Raw genomic sequence first — 23440 nt, forward strand, 5'->3', positions numbered from 1 at the left:
CATCTACGTCCTTCTGCTGGGGGAGGGGGGGGGGGTTCTAATGTCTCTATACACCAGCTTATGTCTATAGTCCAGCGTAGAAAGAAGATGCTTTATCTGAAGCCCCAAACAGGGATCAGGTTCCGGGTCTCTCTCTCGTATATATCCGGGATGAGTCCTAAAGGGGACGGCACCAACCTCACTGTGTTTTTGCCAAAAAGCTTTTTTTCATACTGTATCAGCTGCTGCCAAAATCCGGCATTCGGCCGAACCACCGGCCTCCTGGTTTTAACCCACTGGTGGGCATCCAGCAGAGACAGGCGGTGATACTTCATCAGGTACGCTATGCAGAGGGTGGCGGAACGGCTAACTCCCGCCACGCAGTGGACCAGCGTCCTGCCGTTCCTCTTTCCATTCTGGTGGATGCGGTCTGCCACGGAATCAAAGTACAATGCCAGGGGTGCATGGGGTAAGTCTGGCACGGGCACTTTGACGTAGTCTACGTCCGGCCAGTTGGAGTTGGGGATCTCCAGGGTGGCGTTCACAATGCAGGTGACGTTGCGGGCATACACCAGCTGCCGACTACCTGCGGCATTGCCACTGGAGAGGTACAGGCAGGGGCTAATCTGGGCGATGTTTCCCAGGCTCGATAGTCCGGTGCTGGAGGTTCCGCCTACAGTTGTCGGCTTGGAGGAAATGGCCGCGGGAGCTGGGGAGCGTCGGAGAAGCCGATGGCTGCGGAAATTCATGGTGGGGAGCAGCAGGGGCATATAGAGGGGATCTCTGTAGTTGGGAAGGCTGGAAACAAATGGTCGCTGGTAATCTGATGGCTGTCCGTCCCTTTTACCACCCGCAGCCTGCACTTGGAGAGAAAGCAATGAATTATTCACAGCATAATGGCTGGTGCCCATTTATGGGGCAGTGGGTGCTAGTGTATGGTAGGCATAGATCTCTGAGCTGGCAGGGGTACTGTGGAGGTGGGGACCCTATGGCAGTGGGTGCTAGTGTATGGTAGGCATAGATCTCTGAGCTGGCAGGGGTACTGAGGAGGTGGGGACCCTATGGCAGTGGGTGCTAGTGTATGGTAGGCATAGATCTCTGAGCTGGCAGGGGTACTGAGGAGGTGGGGACCATAGGTATAATATAGATGGGGCAGTGGGTGCTAGTGTATGGTAGGCATAGATCTGAGCTGGCAGGGGTACTGAGGAGGTGGGGACCATAGGTATAATATAGATGGGGCAGTGGGTGCTAGTGTATGGTAGGCATAGATCTCTGAGCTGGCAGGGGTACTGTGGAGGTGGGGACCCTATGGCAGTGGGTGCTAGTGTATGGTAGGCATAGATCTCTGAGCTGACAGGGGTACTGTGGAGGTGGGGACCATAGGTATAATATAGATGGGGCAGTGGGTGCTAGTGTATGGTAGGCATAGATCTCTGAGTTGGCAGGGGTACTGTGGAGGTGGGGACCCTATGGCAGTGGGTGCTAGTGTATGGTAGGCATAGATCTCTGAGCTGGCAGGGGTACTGTGGAGGTGGGGACCATAGGTATAATATAGATGGGGCAGTGGGTGCTAGTGTATGGTAGGCATAGATCTCTGAGCTGGCAGGGGTACTGTGGAGGTGGGGACCATAGGTATAATATAGATGGGGCAGTGGGTGCTAGTGTATGGTAGGCATAGATCTCTGAGCTGGCAGGGGTACTGTGGAGGTGGGGACCATAGGTATAATATAGATGGGGCAGTGGGGGCTAGTGTATGGTAGGCATAGATCTCTGAGCTGGCAGGGGTACTGTGGAGGTGGGGACCATAGGTATAATATAGATGGGGCAGTGGGTGCTAGTGTATGGTAGGCATAGATCTCTGAGCTGGCAGGGGTACTGTGGCGGTGGGGACCATAGGTATATTATAGATGGGGCAGTGGGTGTTAGTGTATGGTAGGCATAGATCTCTGAGCTGGCAGGGGTACTGAGGAGGTGGGGACCATAGGTATAATATATATGGGGCAGTGGGTGCTAGTGTATGGTAGGCATAGATCTCTGAGCTGGCAGGGGTACTGAGGAGGTGGGGACCATAGGTATAATATAGATGGGGCAGTGGGTGCTAGTGTATGGTAGGCATAGATCTCTGAGCTGGCAGGGGTACTGTGGAGGTGGGGACCATAGGTATAATATAGATGGGGCAGTGGGGGCTAGTGTATGGTAGGCATAGATCTCTGAGCTGGCAGGGGTACTGTGGAGGTGGGGACCCTATGGCAGTGGGTGCTAGTGTATGGTAGGCATAGATCTCTGCGCTGGCAGGGGTACTGTGGAGGTGGGGACCATAGGTATAATATAGATGGGGCAGTGGGGGCTAGTGTATGGTAGGCATAGATCTCTGAGCTGGCAGGGGTACTGTGGAGGTGGGAACCATAGGTATAATATAGATGGGGCAGTGGGGGCTAGTGTATGGTAGGCATAGATCTCTGAGCTGGCAGGGGTACTGTGGAGGTGGGGACCCTATGGCAGTGGGAGGAAGTGTATGGTATGTAAGTGTATGTTGGCTTTCTCACACATGCACAAACACAGGCAATCACAAAGTAGCAGACTAGCTATTCTTAGTGATAGTGGATGTGTGTGGCGTGAGGACCCACCAGCCACTCGTATGGACATCATCTAGAGCAGTGGTCCTCGCACTCTGTCCCCCAGCAGTGCCATGTTTTCCAGGTCTCTGATTCGCAAGTGAAATAAGCTTCATCTGTAACTCTGTGAGAAATGACGACTACACCTGTGCTCCTGGAAAACATGACCTGCTGGAGGAGCTGTGGCTTTCAGGAGCAGTGCAGTGTAGAAGTGTGTGACCACAGCAGGGCAGTGTCATAGTGTAGCAGTGTGTGTACAGGAGCAGTGCAGTGTAGCAGTGTGTATAACGGAGCAGGGCAGTGTCATGGTGTAGCGGTGTGTATACCAGAGTAGGGCAGTGTCATGGTTTAGCAGTGTGTGTACAGGAGCAGGTCAGTGTCATGGTGTAGAAGTGTGTATAACGGAGCAGGTCAGTGCCATAGTGTAGTAGTGTGTATACCCGATAAGGGCAGTATTATGGTGCAGCAGTGTGTATAACGGAGCAGGTCAGTGTCATAGTGTAACTGTGTGTATACCGGAGCAGGGGAGTGTCACTGTGTAGTAGTGTGTATACCGGAGCAGGGCAGTGTCACTGTGTAGCAGTGTGTATACCGGAGCAGGTCAGTGTCATAGTGTAACAGTGTGTATACCGGAGCAGGGCAGTATTATGGTGCAGCAGTGTGTATAACGGAGCAGGTCAGTGTCATAGTGTAACAGTGTGTATACCGGAGCAGGGCAGTGTCACTGTGTAGTAGTGTGTATACCGGAGCAGGGCAGTGTCACTGTGTAGCAGTGTGTATAACGGAGCAGGTCAGTGTCATAGTGTAACAGTGTGTATACCGGAGCAGGGCAGTATTATGGTGCAGCAGTGTGTATAACGGAGCAGGGCAGTGTCACTGTGTAGCAGTGTGTACACCGGAGCAGGGCAGTGTCACTGTGTAGTAGTGTGTATAACGGAGCAGGTCAGTGTCATAGTGTAACAGTGTGTATACCGGAGCAGGGCAGTGTCACTGTGTAGCAGTGTGTATACCGGAGCAGGGCAGTGTCACTGTGTAGCAGTGTGTATACCGGAGCAGGGCAGTGTCCCGGTGTAGTAGTGTGTATACTGGAGCAGGGCAGTGTCACTGTGTAGCAGTGTGTATACCGGAGCAGGGCAGTGTCATAGTGTAACAGTGTGTATACCGGAGCAGGGCAGTGTCACTGTGTAGCAGTGTGTATACCGGAGCAGGGCAGTGTCACTGTGTAGCAGTGTGTATACCGGAGCAGGGCAGTGTCCCGGTGTAGTAGTGTGTATACTGGAGCAGGGCAGTGTCACTGTGTAGCAGTGTGTATACCGGAGCAGGGCAGTGTCATAGTGTAACAGTGTGTATACCGGAGCAGGGCAGTGTCACTGTGTAGTAGTGTGTATACCGGAGCAGGGCAGTGTCACTGTGTAGCAGTGTGTATACCGGAGCAGGTCAGTGTCATAGTGTAACAGTGTGTATACCGGAGCAGGGCAGTATTATGGTGCAGCAGTGTGTATACCGGAGCAGGGCAGTGTCATGGTGTAACAGTGTGTATACCGGAGCAGGGCAGTATTATGGTGCAGCAGTTTGTATACCAGAGCAGGACAGTGTCACGGTGTAGAAGTGTGTGTACTGGAGCAGGGAAGTGTCAGGGTGTAGGAGTGTGTGTGTGTACCGGAGCAGCGCAGTGTCACGGTGTAGCGGTGTGTGTACCGGAGCAGCGCAGTGTAGCGGTGCATGTCATGGTGTACAATAAGCACAGGTGCGGAGTATAATATTCCTGTCCTACCTTTGTCCTGCAGTCTCTGATTTGAGCGCCCCTGGGTGAAGCATGCGCCTCTGCTGCTCTCAGGCTTTATGTGCTGGCTCTGCAGAGAGGATGATGCAGGGTGTGAGGGGGGCGTGTGAGAGGGAGAGACAGACACACACAATGCCCCCTCACTGCTATACATATTCATGCCAGGATCTGTGAGCAGCTTCCGGTAACTCATTGCTGCCTGAGACACACAGCAGCCCCACACCTGACTATTATATCTACAGGAGCTCTCCCGTTATACTACTGCAGAGCACTGCACATCTCTGATACCAGGGAGGCAGAGCACTGCACATCTCTGATACCAGGGAGGCAGAGCACTGCACATCTCTGATACCAGGGAGGCAGAGCACTGCACATCCCTGATACCAGGGAGGCAGAGCACTGCACATCACTCCGATACCAGGGAGGCAGAGCACTGCACATCACTCCGATACCAGGGAGGCAGAGCACTGCACATCACTCCGATACCAGGGAGGCAGAGCACTGCACATCACTCCGATACCAGGGAGGCAGAGCACTGCACATCACTCCGATACCAGGGAGGCAGAGCACTGCACAACACTCCAATACCAGGGAGGCAGAGCACTGCACATCTCTACGATACCAGGGAGGCAGAGCACTGCACATCTCTACGATACCAGGGAGGCAGAGCACTGCACATCACTCCGATACCAGGGAGGCAGAGCACTGCACATCACTCCAATACAAGGACGCAGAGCACTGCACACCACTCCGATACCAGGGAGGCAGAGCACTGCATATCACTCCAATACCAAGGACGCAGAGCACTGCACATCACTCCAATACCAGGGAGGCAGAACACTGCACATCACTACAATACCAGGGAGGTAGAGCACTGCACATCACTCCGATACCAGGGAGGCAGAGCACTGCACATCACTCCAATACCAGGGAGGCAGAGCACTGCACATCACTCCGATACCAGGGAGGCAGAGCACTGCACATCACTCCGATACCAGGGAGGCAGAGCACTGCACATCTCTACGATACCAGGGAGGCAGAGCACTGCACATCACTCGAATACCAGGGAGGCAGAGCACTGCACATCACTTCGATACCAGGGAGGCAGAGCACTGCACATCACTCCGATACCAGGGAGGCAGAGCACTGCACATCACTCCGATACCAGTGAGGAAGAGCACTGCACATCACTCCGATACCAGGGAGGCAGAGCACTGCACATCATTTGAATACCAGGGAGGCAGAGCACTGCACATCACTTCGATACCAGAGAGGCAGAGCACTGCACATCACTCCGATACCAGGGAGGCAGAGCACTGCACATCACTCCGATACCAGGGAGGCAGAGCACTGCACATCACTCCGATACCAGGGAGGCAGAGCACTGCACATCACTCCAATACCAGGGAGGCAGAGCACTGCACATCACTCCGATACCAGGGAGGCAGAGCACTGCACATCACTCCAATACAAGGACGCAGAGCACTGCACACCACTCCGATACCAGGGAGGCAGAGCACTGCACATCACTCCAATACCAAGGACGCAGAGCACTGCACATCACTCCAATACCAAGGACGCAGAGCACTGCACATCACTCCAATACCAGGGAGGCAGAACACTGCACATCACTACAATACCAGGGAGGCAGAGCACTGCACATCACTCCGATACCAGGGAGGCAGAGCACTGCACATCACTCCAATACCAGGGAGGCTGAGCACTGTACACCACTCCGATACCAGGGAGGCAGGGCACTGCACATCACTCCGATACCAGGGAGGCAGAGCACTGCACATCTCTACGATACCAGGGAGGCAGAGCACTGCACATCACTCGAATACCAGGGAGGCAGAGCACTGCACATCACTTCGATACCAGGGAGGCAGAGCACTGTACACCACTCCGATACCAGGGAGGCAGGGCACTGCACATCACTCCGATACCAGGGAGGCAGAGCACTGCACATCACTCCGATACCAGGGAGGCAGAGCACTGTACACCACTCCGATACCAGGGAGGCAGAGCACTGCACATCACTCCAATACCAGGGAGGCAGAGCACTGCACGTCACTCCGATACCAGGGAGGCAGAGCACTGCACATCACTATGCTACCAGGAAAGCAGAGCACTGCACATCTCTCCCAATACCAGGGAGGCAGAGCACTGTACACCACTCCAATACCAGGAAAGCAGAGCACTGTACACCACTCCAATACCAGGGAGGCAGAGCACTGCACACCACTCCAATACCAGGGAGGCAGAGCACTGCACATCACTCCAATACCAGGAAAGCAGAGCACTGCACACCACTCCGATACCAGGGCGGCAGAGCACTGCACATCTCTCCCAATACCAGGGAGGCAGAGCATTGCACATCTCTCCAACACCGGGTAAGCAAAGCATTGCACATCACCACAACACCAGGAAAGCAGAGCATTACATTTCTATAGCTGAATTACAAGCTCACACTGAAAACCGATGCGACATTATCCCAGTTTCTCTGCAGAGCATTGCTCCCTGCCGGGTTCCACTCTTCCGGTGGCTGTGAGGTCACACTTGTGAGGGTGCAATCTGATGGCCAAGGTGTAACCATGACATCATTGGAGGAACAATAACCAGCCAATCGGATGGAGATTACTGCAGATGTCATCAGCTTATTTGTGTTTCCATGGTAACCAAACCAGCCTTTAATGTTCTTAAAATGGAAAGTAAAGAGGAGCAGGACAGGACAGGGTGACGTGATATTCCGTATGAGAGCTCTGACCTACATCGCATGCCAGGCATATCCAGCATCAGCTCATCTACATTACACCCATAGCCTACACAGTGTAGGGGCCAGGTGGCCCTAACCCACAGCTTCCCAACAGTGCATGTTTTCCAGGTCTCCGCTCAGTATATGGTCGCAAGGTCGACACTATTATGGTCGACATAACGTGACCACTGAATGTCGACTGGCCTTGGTTTGACACAGACAAAGGTTGACAGGGTCAAAAGGTCGACACGAGCATTATGTCAACATTAGGGAATGTCAACAGTTAAAAGGTCGACATGGGTTTTTCACTATTTTTTTTTTTTTTTTGAGCTGACATTTGCAGTAATTCATTCCCCACAATCCACTAGGGAGCGGAGGGAGAATATAATAGTGTGCCCGAAGCACCAATTCCGTATCCATGTCGACTATGTCGGCATTCAGAACAAAAAATATGAAAAATCCATGTCGACCTTTTCACTGTCAAATTTCCCAATGTCGACTAATGCTTGTGTCAAACTTTTGACCCCCTCCACCTTAGGCGTGTCAACCTTTTGTGTCGGCCTTAGGCTCGAAGGCCTTCAGTGGTCGACTCAATGTATGTTCACCTTAATTTAGTCGACCCAATGACCCCACACCTCTCCTCCCAGAACCACCACCTGTAGAAAGGTGTCAGTGCACAATGACTACACCTGGGCACCTACCATAACACCCTCTTAGTCCGGGGCACCCGTGATTTACACAGGTTCTGTGGCTGGCTAAATTCAGCCCCGGAACCTGTGTAAATCAGAGCTGTCCCAGATTATAGGGGTATTATGGTATGCCCAGGGCTATTTTTGTGTAGGCTCCAGCAGGAACTGAGGCCCTTATTCTAGTTCACTTTTTCTGACAAAATATTTCTTAGATGGACAAAACCATGTGCACTGCAGGTGAGGCAGGTGTAAAACCCCACCCAAATCTAATTATCTCTGCACAAGTAACACCTGCCTCACCTGCAGTGCACATGGTTTTGTCCATCTAAGAAATATTTTGTCAGAAAGAGTGAACTAGAATAAGGGCCTCAGCTCCTGCTGGAGAATACACAAAAATAGCCCTGGGTATGCCCATGGTTATGTGACTGCTTGGGGTCCTGAGACCCTCATCCAAACCCAATCATATGTTTTGGGACCCAACCTATGGCCACCGGGAAGCCGAATTTTATACCTTTCACAGATTATATTCAAAATCATTTCCAAAAAGTCAAAAAACAAAACGCAATAGTGACACAAAAATGACAGCTGCGCCATGTCTCCTGTCTCCTGCGCCATACATCGGATTACCGTACAATCCCTCTAGGACGCTCCTGGATTACACAGGTTCTGTGGCTGATTATAGTTGGTGAGCTGCAGCAGCCCTAGAACCTGTGTAATTCATAAGTGTCCCACACACTAAGGCTAGGGTGTGGCCTACCTATTAATGGGGGGGGATTGTAATTGGCTGCTTTTAATTAAGGAAGCACACAAGGGCCCCCCTCTGCTTCCCCACCCCCCATAGAGAGGTAGGAATTTGGGTGCACAGGGTGAGTGAGGCACAGAGCTCTGCAGGAGGGGATGTGCCCATGATAGATAGATAGATAGATATATATATATATATATGCATGCTGTATATCGCCTGTAGTTGTGTAGTGTATTCAGAGAGGCCGTAGGTGTATACAGATATCCATGTATATAAGTGTTATACAAGACAATGCTGGTATCTAACAGTAATAGATCCTATAGAAGATCTTTCTGGGACTTGTAGTCCTACAGATCCCGCTAATATCCCTGGGTGAATGGGATGGCCTGTATACAGGGTAAGGACTGATGCCATGTACAATACCCTCTGTTCACAGCACCGCTGCCATCACCACCATGCCTAAACGGCAGCAGAAGCCCGCAGAGCTGGCGCTGGAGTTAACCCCTTCCTCTCTGCATCTTCTGAAGAGGGCTCAGCTGCAGCAGCACTGCAAGAAGCTGGGCCTGCGAGGAGGAGGAAAGGTGCGGGGCAGGGGCGCGGGGCAGGCGGGGGGGAACCCACCAGTCTGACCTCAATGTAACCACTCTCCTCATCCCCAGAACACAGAGATCATCCAGAGACTTCAGGAGTACTTCAAGGAAGCCGCAGGCAGTGCGCAGGTGGGTACATCGTGTGACACCCCAGCCCCAATATCATGGGGGATTGTCATAACATCAATGTACAGTATATATATCTGGTGTGACCCCCTCCCCAAATATCATGGGGGATTGTCATAACATCAATGTACAGTATATATATATCTGGTGTGATCCCCTCCCCAAATATCATGGGGGATTGTCAGAACATAAATGTACAGTATATATATATATACCTGGTGTGACCCCCCAATATCGGGGATTGTCAGAACATAAATGTACAGTATATACACCTGGTGTGACCCCCAATATCGGGGATTGTCATAACATCAATGTACAGTATATATACCTGGTGTGACCCCCCAATATCGGGGATTGTCAGAACATAAATGTACAGTATATACACCTGGTGTGACCCCCAATATCAGGGATTGTCAGGACATAAATGTACAGTATATACACCTGGTGTGACCCCCAATATCGGGGATTGTCATAACATCAATGTACAGTATATATACCTGGTGTGACCCCCAATATCGGGGATTGTCAGAACATAAATGTACAGTATATATACCTGGTGTGACCCCCCAATATCGGAGATTGTCAGAACATCAATGTACAGTATATACACCTGGTGTGACCCCCAATATCGGGGATTGTCAGAACATAAATGTACAGTATATATATAACTGGTGTGACCCCCAATATCGGGGATTGTCAGAACATAAATGTACAGTATATACACCTGGTGTGACGCCCCAATATCGGGGATTGTCAGAACATAAATGTACAGTATATATACACCTGGTGTGACCCCCAATATCGGGATTGTCAGAACATAAATGTACAGTATATACACCTGGTGTGACCCCAAATATCGGGGATTGTCAGAACATAAATGTACAGTATATATACACCTGGTGTGACCCCCAATATCGGGATTGTCAGAACATAAATGTACAGTATATACACCTGGTGTGACCCCCCAATATCGGGGATTGTCAGAACATAAATGTACAGTATATATATACCTGGTGTGACCCCCAATATCGGGGATTGTCAGAACATAAATGTACAGTATATACACCTGGTGTGACCCCCCAATATCGGGGATTGTCAGAACATAAATGTACAGTATATACACCTGGTGTGACCCCCCAATATCGGAGATTGTCAGAACATAAATGTACAGTATATATAACTGGTGTGACCCCCAATATCGGGGATTGTCAGAACATAAATGTACAGTATATACACCTGGTGTGACCCCCAATATCAGGGATTGTCAGAACATAAATGTACAGTATATACACCTGGTGTGACCCCCAATATCGGGGATTGTCAGAACATAAATGTACAGTATATATACCTGGTGTGACCCCCAATATCGGGGATTGTCATAACATCAATGTACAGTATATACACCTGGTGTGACCCCCAATATCGGGGATTGTCAGAACATAAATGTACAGTATATACACCTGGTGTGACACCCAATATCGGGGATTGTCAGGACATAAATGTACAGTATATATACCTGGTGTGACCCCCCAATATCGGGGATTGTCAGAACATAAATGTACAGTATATATACCTGGTGTGACCCCCAATATCGGGGATTGTCAGAACATAAATGTACAGTATATATACCTGGTGTGACCCCCAATATCGGGGATTGTCAGGACATAAATGTACAGTATATATATACCTGGTGTGACCCCTAATATCGGGGATTGTCAGAACATAAATGTACAGTATATACACCTGGTGTGACCCCCCAATATCGGGGATTGTCATAACATCAATGTACAGTATATATACCTGGTGTGACCCCCAATATCGGGGATTGTCATAACATAAATGTACAGTATATATACCTGGTGTGACCCCCAATATCGGGGATTGTCATAACATCAATGTACAGTATATATACCTGGTGTGACCCCCAATATCGGGGATTGTCAGAACATAAATGTACAGTATATACACCTGGTGTGACCCCCCCAATATCGGGGATTGTCATAACATCAATGTACAGTATATATACCTGGTGTGACCCCCAATATCGGGGATTGTCATAACATAAATGTACAGTATATATACCTGGTGTGACCCCCAATATCGGGGATTGTCATAACATCAATGTACAGTATATATACCTGGTGTGACCCCCAATATCGGGGATTGTCATAACATAAATGTACAGTATATATACCTGGTGTGACCCCCAATATCGGGGATTGTCATAACATCAATGTACAGTATATATACCTGGTGTGACCCCCAATATCGGGGATTGTCATAACATAAAAGTACAGTATATACACCTGGTGTGACCCCCAATATCGGGGATTGTCATAACATCAATGTACAGTATATATACCTGGTGTGACCCCCAATATCGGGGATTGTCATAACATAAATGTACAGTATATTCACCTGGTGTGACCCCCAATATCGGGGATTATCAGAACATAAATTTACAGTATATACACCTGGTGTGACCCCCAATATCGGGGATTGTCAGGACATAAATGTACAGTATATACACCTGGTGTGACCCCCAATATCGGGGATTGTCAGGACATAAATGTACAGTATATACACCTGGTGTGACCCCTAATATCGGGGATTGTCATAACATAAATGTACAGTATATATACCTGGTGTGACCCCCAATATCGGGGATTGTCATAACATAAATGTACAGTATATATACCTGGTGTGACCCCCAATATCGGGATTGTCAGAACATAAATGTACAGTATATACACCTGGTGTGACCCCCAATATCGGGGATTGTCAGAACATAAATGTACAGTATATATATCTGGTGTGACCCCCTCCCCAAATATCATGAGGGATTGTCATAACATCAATGTACAGTATATATATCTGGTGTGACACCCCCCCCCCCCCCCAATATCATGGAGATTGTCATAACATCAATGTACAGTATATATACCTGGTGTGACCCCCAATATTGGGGATTGTCAGAACATAAATGTACAGTATATACACCTGGTGTGACCCCCCAATATCGGGGATTGTCAGAACATAAATGTACAGTATATACACCTGGTGTGACCCCCAATATCGGGGATTGTCAGAACATAAATGTACAGTATATACACCTGGTGTGACCCCCAATATCGGGGATTGTCAGAACATAAATGTACAGTATATACACCTGGTGTGACCCCCAATATCGGGATTGTCAGAACATAAATGTACAGTATATACACCTGGTGTGACCCCCCAATATCGGGGATTGTCAGAACATAAATGTACAGTATATACACCTGGTGTGACCCCCCAATATCGGGGATTGTCAGAACATAAATGTACAGTATATACACCTGGTGTGACCCCCAATATCGGGGATTGTCAGAACATAAATGTACAGTATATACACCTGGTGTGACCCCCAATATCGGGGATTGTCAGAACATAAATGTACAGTATATACACCTGGTGTCACCCCCAATATCGGGGATTGTCATAACATCAATGTACAGTATATACACCTGGTGTGACCCCCAATATCGGGATTGTCAGAACATAAATGTACAGTATATACACCTGGTGTGACGCCCCAATATCGGGGATTGTCAGAACATAACTGTACAGTATATACACCTGGTGTGACCCCCCAATATCGGGGATTGTCAGAACATAAATGTACAGTATATATACCTGGTGTGACCCCCAATATCGGGGATTGTCATAACATCAATGTACAGTATATATACCTGGTGTGACCCCCAATATCGGGGATTGTCAGGACATAAATGTACAGTATATACACCTGGTGTGACCCCCAATATCGGGGATTGTCAGAACATAAATGTACAGTATATACACCTGGTGTGACCCCCAATATCGGGGATTGTCAGGACATAAATGTACAGTATATACACCTGGTGTGACCCCTAATATCGGGGATTGTCATAACATAAATGTACAGTATATATACCTGGTGTGACCCCCAATATCGGGGATTGTCAGGACATAAATGTACAGTATATACACCTGGTGTGACCCCCAATATCGGGGATTGTCAGAACATAAATGTACAGTATATACACCTGGTGTGACCCCCAATATCGGGGATTGTCAGGACATAAATGTACAGTATATACACCTGGTGTGACCCCCAATATCGGGGATTGTCATAACATCAATGTACAGTATATATACCTGGTGTGACCCCCAATATCGGGGATTGTCAGGACATAAATGTACAGTATATACACCTGGTGTGACCCCCAATATCGGGGATTGTCAGAACATAAATGTACAGTATATATATACCTGGTGTGACCCCCCAATATCGGGGATTGTCAGAACATAAATGTACAGTATATACACCTGGTGTGACCCTCCAATATCGGGGATTGTCAGAACATGTACAGTATATATATACCTGGTGTGACCCCCAATATCGGGGATTGTCATAACATAAATGTACAGTATATATACCTGGTGTGACCCCCAATATCGGGATTGTCAGAACATAAATGTACAGTATATACACCTGGTGTGACCCCCAATATCGGGGATTGTCAGAACATAAATGTACAGTATATACACCTGGTGTGACCCCCCAATATCGGGGATTGTCAGAACATAAATGTACAGTATATACACCTGGTGTGACCCCCAATATCGGGGATTGTCAGAACATAAATGTACAGTATATACACCTGGTGTGACCCCCAATATCGGGATTGTCAGAACATAAATGTACAGTATATACACCTGGTGTGACCCCCCAATATCGGGGATTGTCAGAACATAAATGTACAGTATATACACCTGGTGTGACCCCTAATATCGGGGATTGTCATAACATAAATGTACAGTATATATACCTGGTGTGACCCCCAATATCGGGGATTGTCAGGACATAAATGTACAGTATATACACCTGGTGTGACCCCCAATATCGGGGATTGTCAGAACATAAATGTACAGTATATACACCTGGTGTGACCCCCAATATCGGGGATTGTCAGGACATAAATGTACAGTATATACACCTGGTGTGACCCCCAATATCGGGGATTGTCAGAACATAAATGTACAGTATATATACCTGGTGTGACCCCCAATATCGGGGATTGTCAGGACATAAATGTACAGTATATACACCTGGTGTGACCCCCAATATCGGGGATTGTCAGAACATAAATGTACAGTATATATATACCTGGTGTGACCCCCCAATATCGGGGATTGTCAGAACATAAATGTACAGTATATACACCTGGTGTGACCCTCCAATATCGGGGATTGTCAGAACATGTACAGTATATACACCTGGTGTGACCCCCAATATCGGGGATTGTCATAACATAAATGTACAGTATATATACCTGGTGTGACCCCCAATATCGGGATTGTCAGAACATAAATGTACAGTATATACACCTGGTGTGACCCCCCAATATCGGGGATTGTCAGAACATAAATGTACAGTATATACACCTGGTGTGACCCCCCAATATCGGGGATTGTCAGAACATAAATGTACAGTATATACACCTGGTGTGACCCCCAATATCGGGGATTGTCAGAACATAAATGTACAGTATATACACCTGGTGTGACCCCCAATATCGGGGATTGTCAGAACATAAATGTACAGTATATACACCTGGTGTGACCCCCAATATCGGGGATTGTCAGAACATAAATGTACAGTATATACACCTGGTGTGACCCCCCAATATCGGGGATTGTCAGAACATAAATGTACAGTATATACACCTGGTGTGACCCCCCAATATCGGGGATTGTCAGAACATAAATGTACAGTATATACACCTGGTGTGACCCCCAATATCGGGGATTGTCAGAACATAAATGTACAGTATATACACCTGGTGTCACCCCCCAATATCGGGGATTGTCATAACATCAATGTACAGTATATACACCTGGTGTGACCCCCAATATCGGGATTGTCAGAACATAAATGTACAGTATATATACCTGGTGTGACGCCCCAATATCGGGGATTGTCAGAACATAAATGTACAGTATATACACCTGGTGTGACCCCCAATATCGGGGATTGTCAGAACATAAATGTACAGTATATACACCTGGTGTGACCCCCAATATCGGGGATTGTCAGAACATAAATGTACAGTATATACACCTGGTGTGACCCCCAATATCGGGGATTGTCAGGACATAAATGTACAGTATATACACCTGGTGTGACCCCCAATATCGGGGATTGTCAGGACATAAATGTACAGTATATACACCTGGTGTGACCCCCCAATATCGGGATTGTCAGAACATAAATTTACAGTATATACACCTGGTGTGACCCCTAATATTGGGGATTGTCATGACATAAATGTACAGTATATACACCTGGTGTGACCCCCCAATATCGGGGATTGTCAGGACATAAATGTACAGTATATACACCTGGTGTGACCCCCAATATCGGGGATTGTCAGAACATAAATGTACAGTATATACACCTGGTGTGACCCCCCAATATCTGGGATTGTCAGAACATAAATTTACAGTATATATATATACCTGGTGTGACCCCCAATAACGGGGATTGTCAGAACATAAATGTACAGTATATACACCTGGTGTGACCCCCAATATCGGGATTGTCAGAACATAAATGTACAGTATATACACCTGGTGTGACCCCCAATATCGGGGACTGTCAGAACATAAATGTACAGTATATACACCTGGTGTGACCCCCCAATATCTGGGATTGTCAGAACATAAATTTACAGTATATATATATACCTGGTGTGACCCCCAATAACGGGGATTGTCAGAACATAAATGTACAGTATATACACCTGGTGTGACCCCCAATATCGGGGATTGTCAGGACATAAATGTACAGTATATACACCTGGTGTGACCCCCAATAACGGGGATTGTCAGAACATAAATGTACAGTATATACACCTGGTGTGACCCCCCAATATCGGGATTGTCAGAACATAAATTTACAGTATATACACCTGGTGTGACCCCTAATATTGGGGATTGTCATGACATAAATGTACAGTATATACACCTGGTGTGACCCCCCAATATCGGGGATTGTCAGGACATAAATGTACAGTATATACACCTGGTGTGACCCCCAATATCGGGGATTGTCAGAACATAAATGTACAGTATATATATATACCTGGTGTGACCCCCAATAACGGGGATTGTCAGAACATAAATGTACAGTATATATATATACCTGGTGTGACCCCCAATAACGGGGATTGTCAGAACATAAATGTACAGTATATATATATACCTGGTGTGACCCCCAATAACGGGGATTGTCAGAACATAAATGTACAGTATATACACCTGGTGTGACCCCCAATATCGGGGATTGTCAGAACATAAATGTACAGTATATACACCTGGTGTGACCCCCAATATCGGGGATTGTCAGAACATAAATGTACAGTATATACACCTGGTGTGACCCCCAATATCGGGGATTGTCAGAACATAAATGTACAGTATATATACCTGGTGTGACCCCCAATATCGGGGATTGTCAGGACATAAATGTACAGTATATACACCTGGTGTGACCCCCAATAACAGGGATTGTCAGAACATAAATGTACAGTATATATACCTGGTGTGACCCCCAATATCGGGGATTGTCAGAACATACAGTATATATATATACCTGGTGTGACCCCCAATAACGGGGATTGTCAGAACATAAATGTACAGTATATATATATACCTGGTGTGACCCCCAATAACGGGGATTGTCAGAACATAAATGTACAGTATATATATATACCTGGTGTGACCCCCAATAACGGGGATTGTCAGAACATAAATGTACAGTATATATATATATATACCTGGTGTGACCCCCAATAACGGGGATTGTCAGAACATAAATGTACAGTATATACACCTGGTGTGACCCCCAATATCGGGGATTGTCAGAACATAAATGTACAGTATATACACCTGGTGTGACCCCCAATATCGGGGATTGTCAGAACATAAATGTACAGTATATACACCTGGTGTGACCCCCAATATCGGGGATTGTCAGAACATAAATGTACAGTATATATACCTGGTGTGACCCCCAATATCGGGGATTGTCAGGACATAAATGTACAGTATATACACCTGGTGTGACCCCCAATAACGGGGATTGTCAGAACATAAATGTACAGTATATATACCTGGTGTGACCCCCAATAACGGGGATTGTCAGAACATAAATGTACAGTATATATACCTGGTGTGACCCCCCAATATCGGGGATTGTCATAACATAAATGCACAGTATATATACCTGGTGTGACCCCCCAATATCGGGATTGTCAGAACATAAATTTACAGTATATACACCTGGTGTGACCCCCCAATATCGGGGATTGTCAGAACATAAATTTACAGTATATACACCTGGTGTGACCCCCCAATATCGGGGATTGTCAGGACATAAATGTACAGTATATACACACCTGGTGTGACCCCCCAATATCTGGGATTGTCAGGACATAAATGTACAGTATATACACACCTGGTGTGACCCCCCAATATCTGGGATTGTCAGGACATAAATGTACAGTATATATACACCTGGTGTGACCCCCAATATCGGGGATTGTCAGAGCATAAATGTACAGTATATACACCTGGTGTGACCCCCAATATCGGGGATTGTCAGAACATAAATGTACAGTATATACACCTGGTGTGACCCCCCAATATCGGGGATTGTCAGGACATAAATGTACAGTATATATACCTGGTGTGACCCCCCAATATCGGGGATTGTCAGAACATAAATGTACAGTATATACACCTGGTGTGACCCCCAATATCGGGGATTGTCATAACATAAATGTACAGTATATACACCTGGTGTGACCCCCAATATCGGGGATTGTCAGAACATAAATGTACAGTATATATACCTGGTGCGACCCCCAATATCGGGATTGTCAGAACATAAATGTACAGTATATACACCTGGTGCGACCCCCAATATCGGGGATTGTCAGAACATAAATGTACAGTATATACACCTGGTGTGACCCCCAATATCAGGGATTGTCATAACATAAATGTACAGTGTATACACCTGGTGTGACCCCCAATATCGGGGATTGTCAGAACATAAATGTACAGTATATATACCTGGTGTGACCCCCCAATATCGGGGATTGTCAGAACATAAATGTACAGTATATATATACCTGGTGTGACCCCCCAATATCGGGGATTGTCAGAACATAAATGTACAGTATATATACCTGGTGTGACACCCAATATCGGGGATTGTCAGAACATAAATGTACAGTATATATATACCTGGTGTGACCCCCCAATATCGGGGATTGTCAGAACATAAATGTACAGTATATACACCTGGTGTGACCCCCAATATCGGGGATTGTCAGAACATAAATGTACAGTATATACACCTGGTGTGACGCCCCAATATCGGGATTGTCAGAGCATAAATGTACAGTATATATATACCTGGTGTGACCCCCAATATCGGGGATTGTCAGAACATAAATGTACAGTATATATACCTGGTGTGACCCCCCAATATCGGGGATTGTCAGAACATAAATGTACAGTATATACACCTGGTGTGACCCCCAATATCGGGGATTGTCAGAACATAAATGTACAGTATATATATACCTGGTGTGACCCCCCAATATCGGGGATTGTCAGGACATAAATGTACAGTATATACACCTGGTGTGACCCCCCAATATCGGGGATTGTCAGGACATAAATGTACAGTATATACACCTGGTGTGACCCCCAATATCGGGGATTGTCAGAACATAAATGTACAGTATATATATACCTGGTGTGACCCCCCAATATCGGGGATTGTCAGAACATAAATGTACAGTATATATACCTGGTGTGACACCCAATATCGGGGATTGTCAGAACATAAATGTACAGTATATATATACCTGGTGTGACCCCCCAATATCGGGGATTGTCAGAACATAAATGTACAGTATATACACCTGGTGTGACCCCCCAATATCGGGGATTGTCAGAACATAAATGTACAGTATATACACCTGGTGTGACCCCCAATATCGGGGATTGTCAGGACATAAATGTACAGTATATATACCTGGTGTGACCCCCCAATATCGGGGATTGTCAGGACATAAATGTACAGTATATATACCTGGTGTGACCCCCCAATATCGGGGATTGTCAGAACATAAATGTACAGTATATACACCTGGTGTGACCCCCCAATATCGGGGATTGTCAGAACATAAATGTACAGTATATACACCTGGTGTGACCCCCAATATCGGGGATTGTCAGAACATAAATGTACAGTATATACACCTGGTGTGACCCCCAATATCGGGGATTGTCAGAACATAAATGTACAGTATATATATACCTGGTGTGACCCCTAATATCGGGGATTGTCAGAACATAAATGTACAGTATATACACCTGGTGTGACCCCCAATATCGGGGATTGTCAGAACATAAATGTACAGTATATACACCTGGTGTGACCCCCCAATATCGGGGATTGTCAGAACATAAATGTACAGTATATACACCTGGTGTGACCCCCAATATCGGGGATTGTCAGAACATAAATGTACAGTATATACACCTGGTGTGACCCCCAATATCGGGGATTGTCAGAACATAAATGTACAGTATATACACCTGGTGTGACCCCCAATATCGGGGATTGTCAGAACATAAATGTACAGTATATATACCTGGTGTGACCCCCAATATCGGGGATTGTCAGAACATAAATGTACAGTATATACACCTGGTGTGACCCCCAATATCGGGGATTGTCAGAACATAAATGTACAGTATATATACCTGGTGTGACCCCCAATATCGGGGATTGTCAGAACATAAATGTACAGTATATTCACCTGGTGTGACCCCCAATATCGGGGATTGTCAGAACATAAATGTACAGTATATACACCTGGTGTGACCCCCAATATCGGGGATTGTCAGAACATAAATGTACAGTATATATACCTGGTGTGACCCCCAATATCGGGGATTGTCAGAACATAAATGTACAGTATATTCACCTGGTGTGACCCCCAATATCGGGGATTGTCAGAACATAAATGTACAGTATATACACCTGGTGTGACCCCCAATATCGGGGATTGTCAGAACATAAATGTACAGTATATACACCTGGTGTGACCCCCAATATCGGGGATTGTCAGAACATAAATGTACAGTATATATACCTGGTGTGACCCCCAATATCGGGGATTGTCAGAACATAAATGTACAGTATATACACCTGGTGTGACCCCCAATATTGGGGATTGTCAGAACATAAATGTACAGTATATATACCTGGTGTGACCCCCAATATCTGGGATTGTCAGAACATAAATGTACAGTATATACACCTGGTGTGACCCCCAATATCGGGGATTGTCAGAACATAAATGTACAGTATATACACCTGGTGTGACCCCCAATATCGGGGATTGTCAGAACATAAATGTACAGTATATATACCTGGTGTGACCCCCAATATCGGGGATTGTCAGAACATAAATGTACAGTATATTCACCTGGTGTGACCCCCAATATCGGGGATTGTCAGAACATAAATGTACAGTATATACACCTGGTGTGACCCCCAATATCGGGGATTGTCAGAACATAAATGTACAGTATATACACCTGGTGTGACCCCCAATAACGGGGATTGTCAGAATATAAATGTACAGTATATATACCTGGTGTGACCCCCAATATCGGGGATTGTCAGAACATAAATGTACAGTATATATACCTGGTGTGACCCCCAATATCGGGGATTGTCATAACATAAATATACAGTATATATACCTGGTGTGACACCCAATATCGGGGATTGTCAGAACATAAATGTACAGTATATATATACCTGGTGTGTCCCCCCAATATCGGGGATTGTCAGAACATAAATGTACAGTATATACACCTGGTGTGACCCCCCAATATCGGGGATTGTCAGAACATAAATGTACAGTATATACACCTGGTGTGACCCCCCAATATCGGGGATTGTCAGGACATAAATGTACAGTATATATACCTGGTGTGACCCCCCAATATCGGGGATTGTCAGGACATAAATGTACAGTATATACACCTGGTGTGACCCCCCAATATCGGGGATTGTCAGGACATAAATGTACAGTATATATACCTGGTGTGACCCCCAATATCGGGGATTGTCAGGACATAAATGTACAGTATATATATACCTGGTGTGACCCCCCAATATCGGGGATTGTCAGAACATAAATGTACAGTATATACACCTGGTGTGACCCCCAATATCGGGGATTGTCAGGACATAAATGTACAGTATATATATACCTGGTGTGACCCCCAATATCGGGGATTGTCAGAATATAAATGTACAGTATATATACACCTGGTGTGACCCCCCAATATCGGGGATTGTCAGAACATCAATGTACAGTATATATACCTGGTGTGACCCCCAATATCGGTGATTGTCAGAACATAAATGTACAGTATATACACCTGGTGTGACCCCCAATATCGGGGATTGTCAGAACATAAATGTACAGTATATACACCTGGTGTGACCCCCAATATCGGGGATTGTCAGAACATAAATGTACAGTATATACACCTGGTGTGACCCCCAATAACGGGGATTGTCAGAATATAAATGTACAGTATATATACCTGGTGTGACCCCCAATATCGGGGATTGTCAGAACATAAATGTACAGTATATATACCTGGTGTGACCCCCAATATCGGGGATTGTCATAACATAAATATACAGTATATATACCTGGTGTGACACCCAATATCGGGGATTGTCAGAACATAAATGTACAGTATATATATACCTGGTGTGTCCCCCCAATATCGGGGATTGTCAGAACATAAATGTACAGTATATACACCTGGTGTGACCCCCCAATATCGGGGATTGTCAGGACATAAATGTACAGTATATATACCTGGTGTGACCCCCCAATATCGGGGATTGTCAGGACATAAATGTACAGTATATACACCTGGTGTGACCCCCCAATATCGGGGATTGTCAGGACATAAATGTACAGTATATATACCTGGTGTGACCCCCAATATCGGGGATTGTCAGGACATAAATGTACAGTATATACACCTGGTGTGACCCCCAATATCGGGGATTGTCAGAATATAAATGTACAGTATATATATACCTGGTGTGACCCCCCAATATCGGGGATTGTCAGAACATCAATGTACAGTATATATACCTGGTGTGACCCCCAATATCGGGGATTGTCAGAACATAAATGTACAGTATATACACCTGGTGTGACCCCCAATTCCGGGGATTGTCAGAACATAAATGTACAGTATATACACCTGGTGTGACCCCCAATTCCGGGGATTGTCAGAACATAAATGTACAGTATATACACCTGGTGTGACCCCCAATATCGGTGATTGTCAGAACATAAATGTACAGTATATATATACCTGGTGTGACCCCTAATATCGGGGATTGTCAGAACATAAATGTACAGTATATACACCTGGTGTGACCCCCAATATCGGGGATTGTCAGAACATAAATGTACAGTATATACACCTGGTGTGACCCCCAATATCGGGGATTGTCAGAACATAAATGTACAGTATATACACCTGGTGTGACCCCCCAATATCGGGGATTGTCAGAACATAAATGTACAGTATATACACCTGGTGTGACCCCCAATATCGGGGATTGTTAGAACATAAATGTACAGTATATACACCTGGTGTGACCCCCCAATATCGGGGATTGTCAGGACATAAATGTACAGTATATACACCTGGTGTGACCCCCCAATATCGGGGATTGTCAGGACATAAATGTACAGTATATACACCTGGTGTGACCCCCAATATCGGGGATTGTCAGAACATAAATGTACAGTATATACACCTGGTGTGACCCCCAATATCGGGGATTGTCAGAACATAAATGTACAGTATATACACCTGGTGTGACCCCCCAATATCGGGGATTGTCAGGACATAAATGTACAGTATATACACCTGGTGTGACCCCCCAATATCGGGGATTGTCAGGACATAAATGTACAGTATATACACCTGGTGTGACCCC

At 46.3% G+C, this 23440-nt stretch overlaps 2 protein-coding genes across 9 annotated transcripts in view; one reads left to right on the forward strand and one right to left on the reverse strand.

The window, feature by feature from the left end:
- Nucleotides 1–35: 35 nt before the first annotated feature.
- Nucleotides 36–23440, reverse strand: part of DUSP14 (dual specificity phosphatase 14) — a 28269-nt gene continuing 4864 nt past the window's right edge. For 2 of the 6 annotated variants that reach the window (XM_083152394.1, XM_083152390.1), the window contains exons 2-3: nucleotides 4369–4447; nucleotides 36–841 (exon numbers count right to left, since the gene is read on the reverse strand). In XM_083152394.1, coding sequence (XP_083008520.1) covers nucleotides 93–749 — 657 coding nt within the window. In that variant the 5' untranslated portion in view covers nucleotides 750–841; nucleotides 4369–4447 and the 3' untranslated portion in view covers nucleotides 36–92. Of the gene's footprint in view, nucleotides 842–4368; nucleotides 4448–6847; nucleotides 7918–23440 lie in introns of those variants that run through there. The other 4 variants (XM_083152393.1, XM_083152392.1, XM_083152389.1 and 1 more) reach the window with 3 other exon arrangements.
- LOC146019819 (uncharacterized) overlaps nucleotides 6643–23440 on the forward strand; it is a 39603-nt gene continuing 22805 nt past the window's right edge. For 2 of the 3 annotated variants that reach the window (XR_014450672.1, XM_083152395.1), the window contains exons 1-3: nucleotides 6643–7051; nucleotides 9000–9144; nucleotides 9223–9282. Coding sequence is in view for 1 of the 3 variants with exons in the window: in XM_083152395.1 (XP_083008521.1) it covers nucleotides 7008–7051; nucleotides 9000–9144; nucleotides 9223–9282 (249 nt within the window). In the remaining 2 variants the exon portion in view is untranslated. The remainder of the gene's footprint in view (nucleotides 7052–8999; nucleotides 9145–9222; nucleotides 9283–23440) is intronic. The other variant, XR_014450673.1, reaches the window with a different exon arrangement.

The sequence above is a fragment of the Crinia signifera genome, chromosome 7 (genome assembly GCF_055691185.1).
Source record: "Crinia signifera chromosome 7, ASM5569118v1, whole genome shotgun sequence".
Lineage (NCBI taxonomy): Eukaryota > Metazoa > Chordata > Amphibia > Anura > Myobatrachidae > Crinia > Crinia signifera.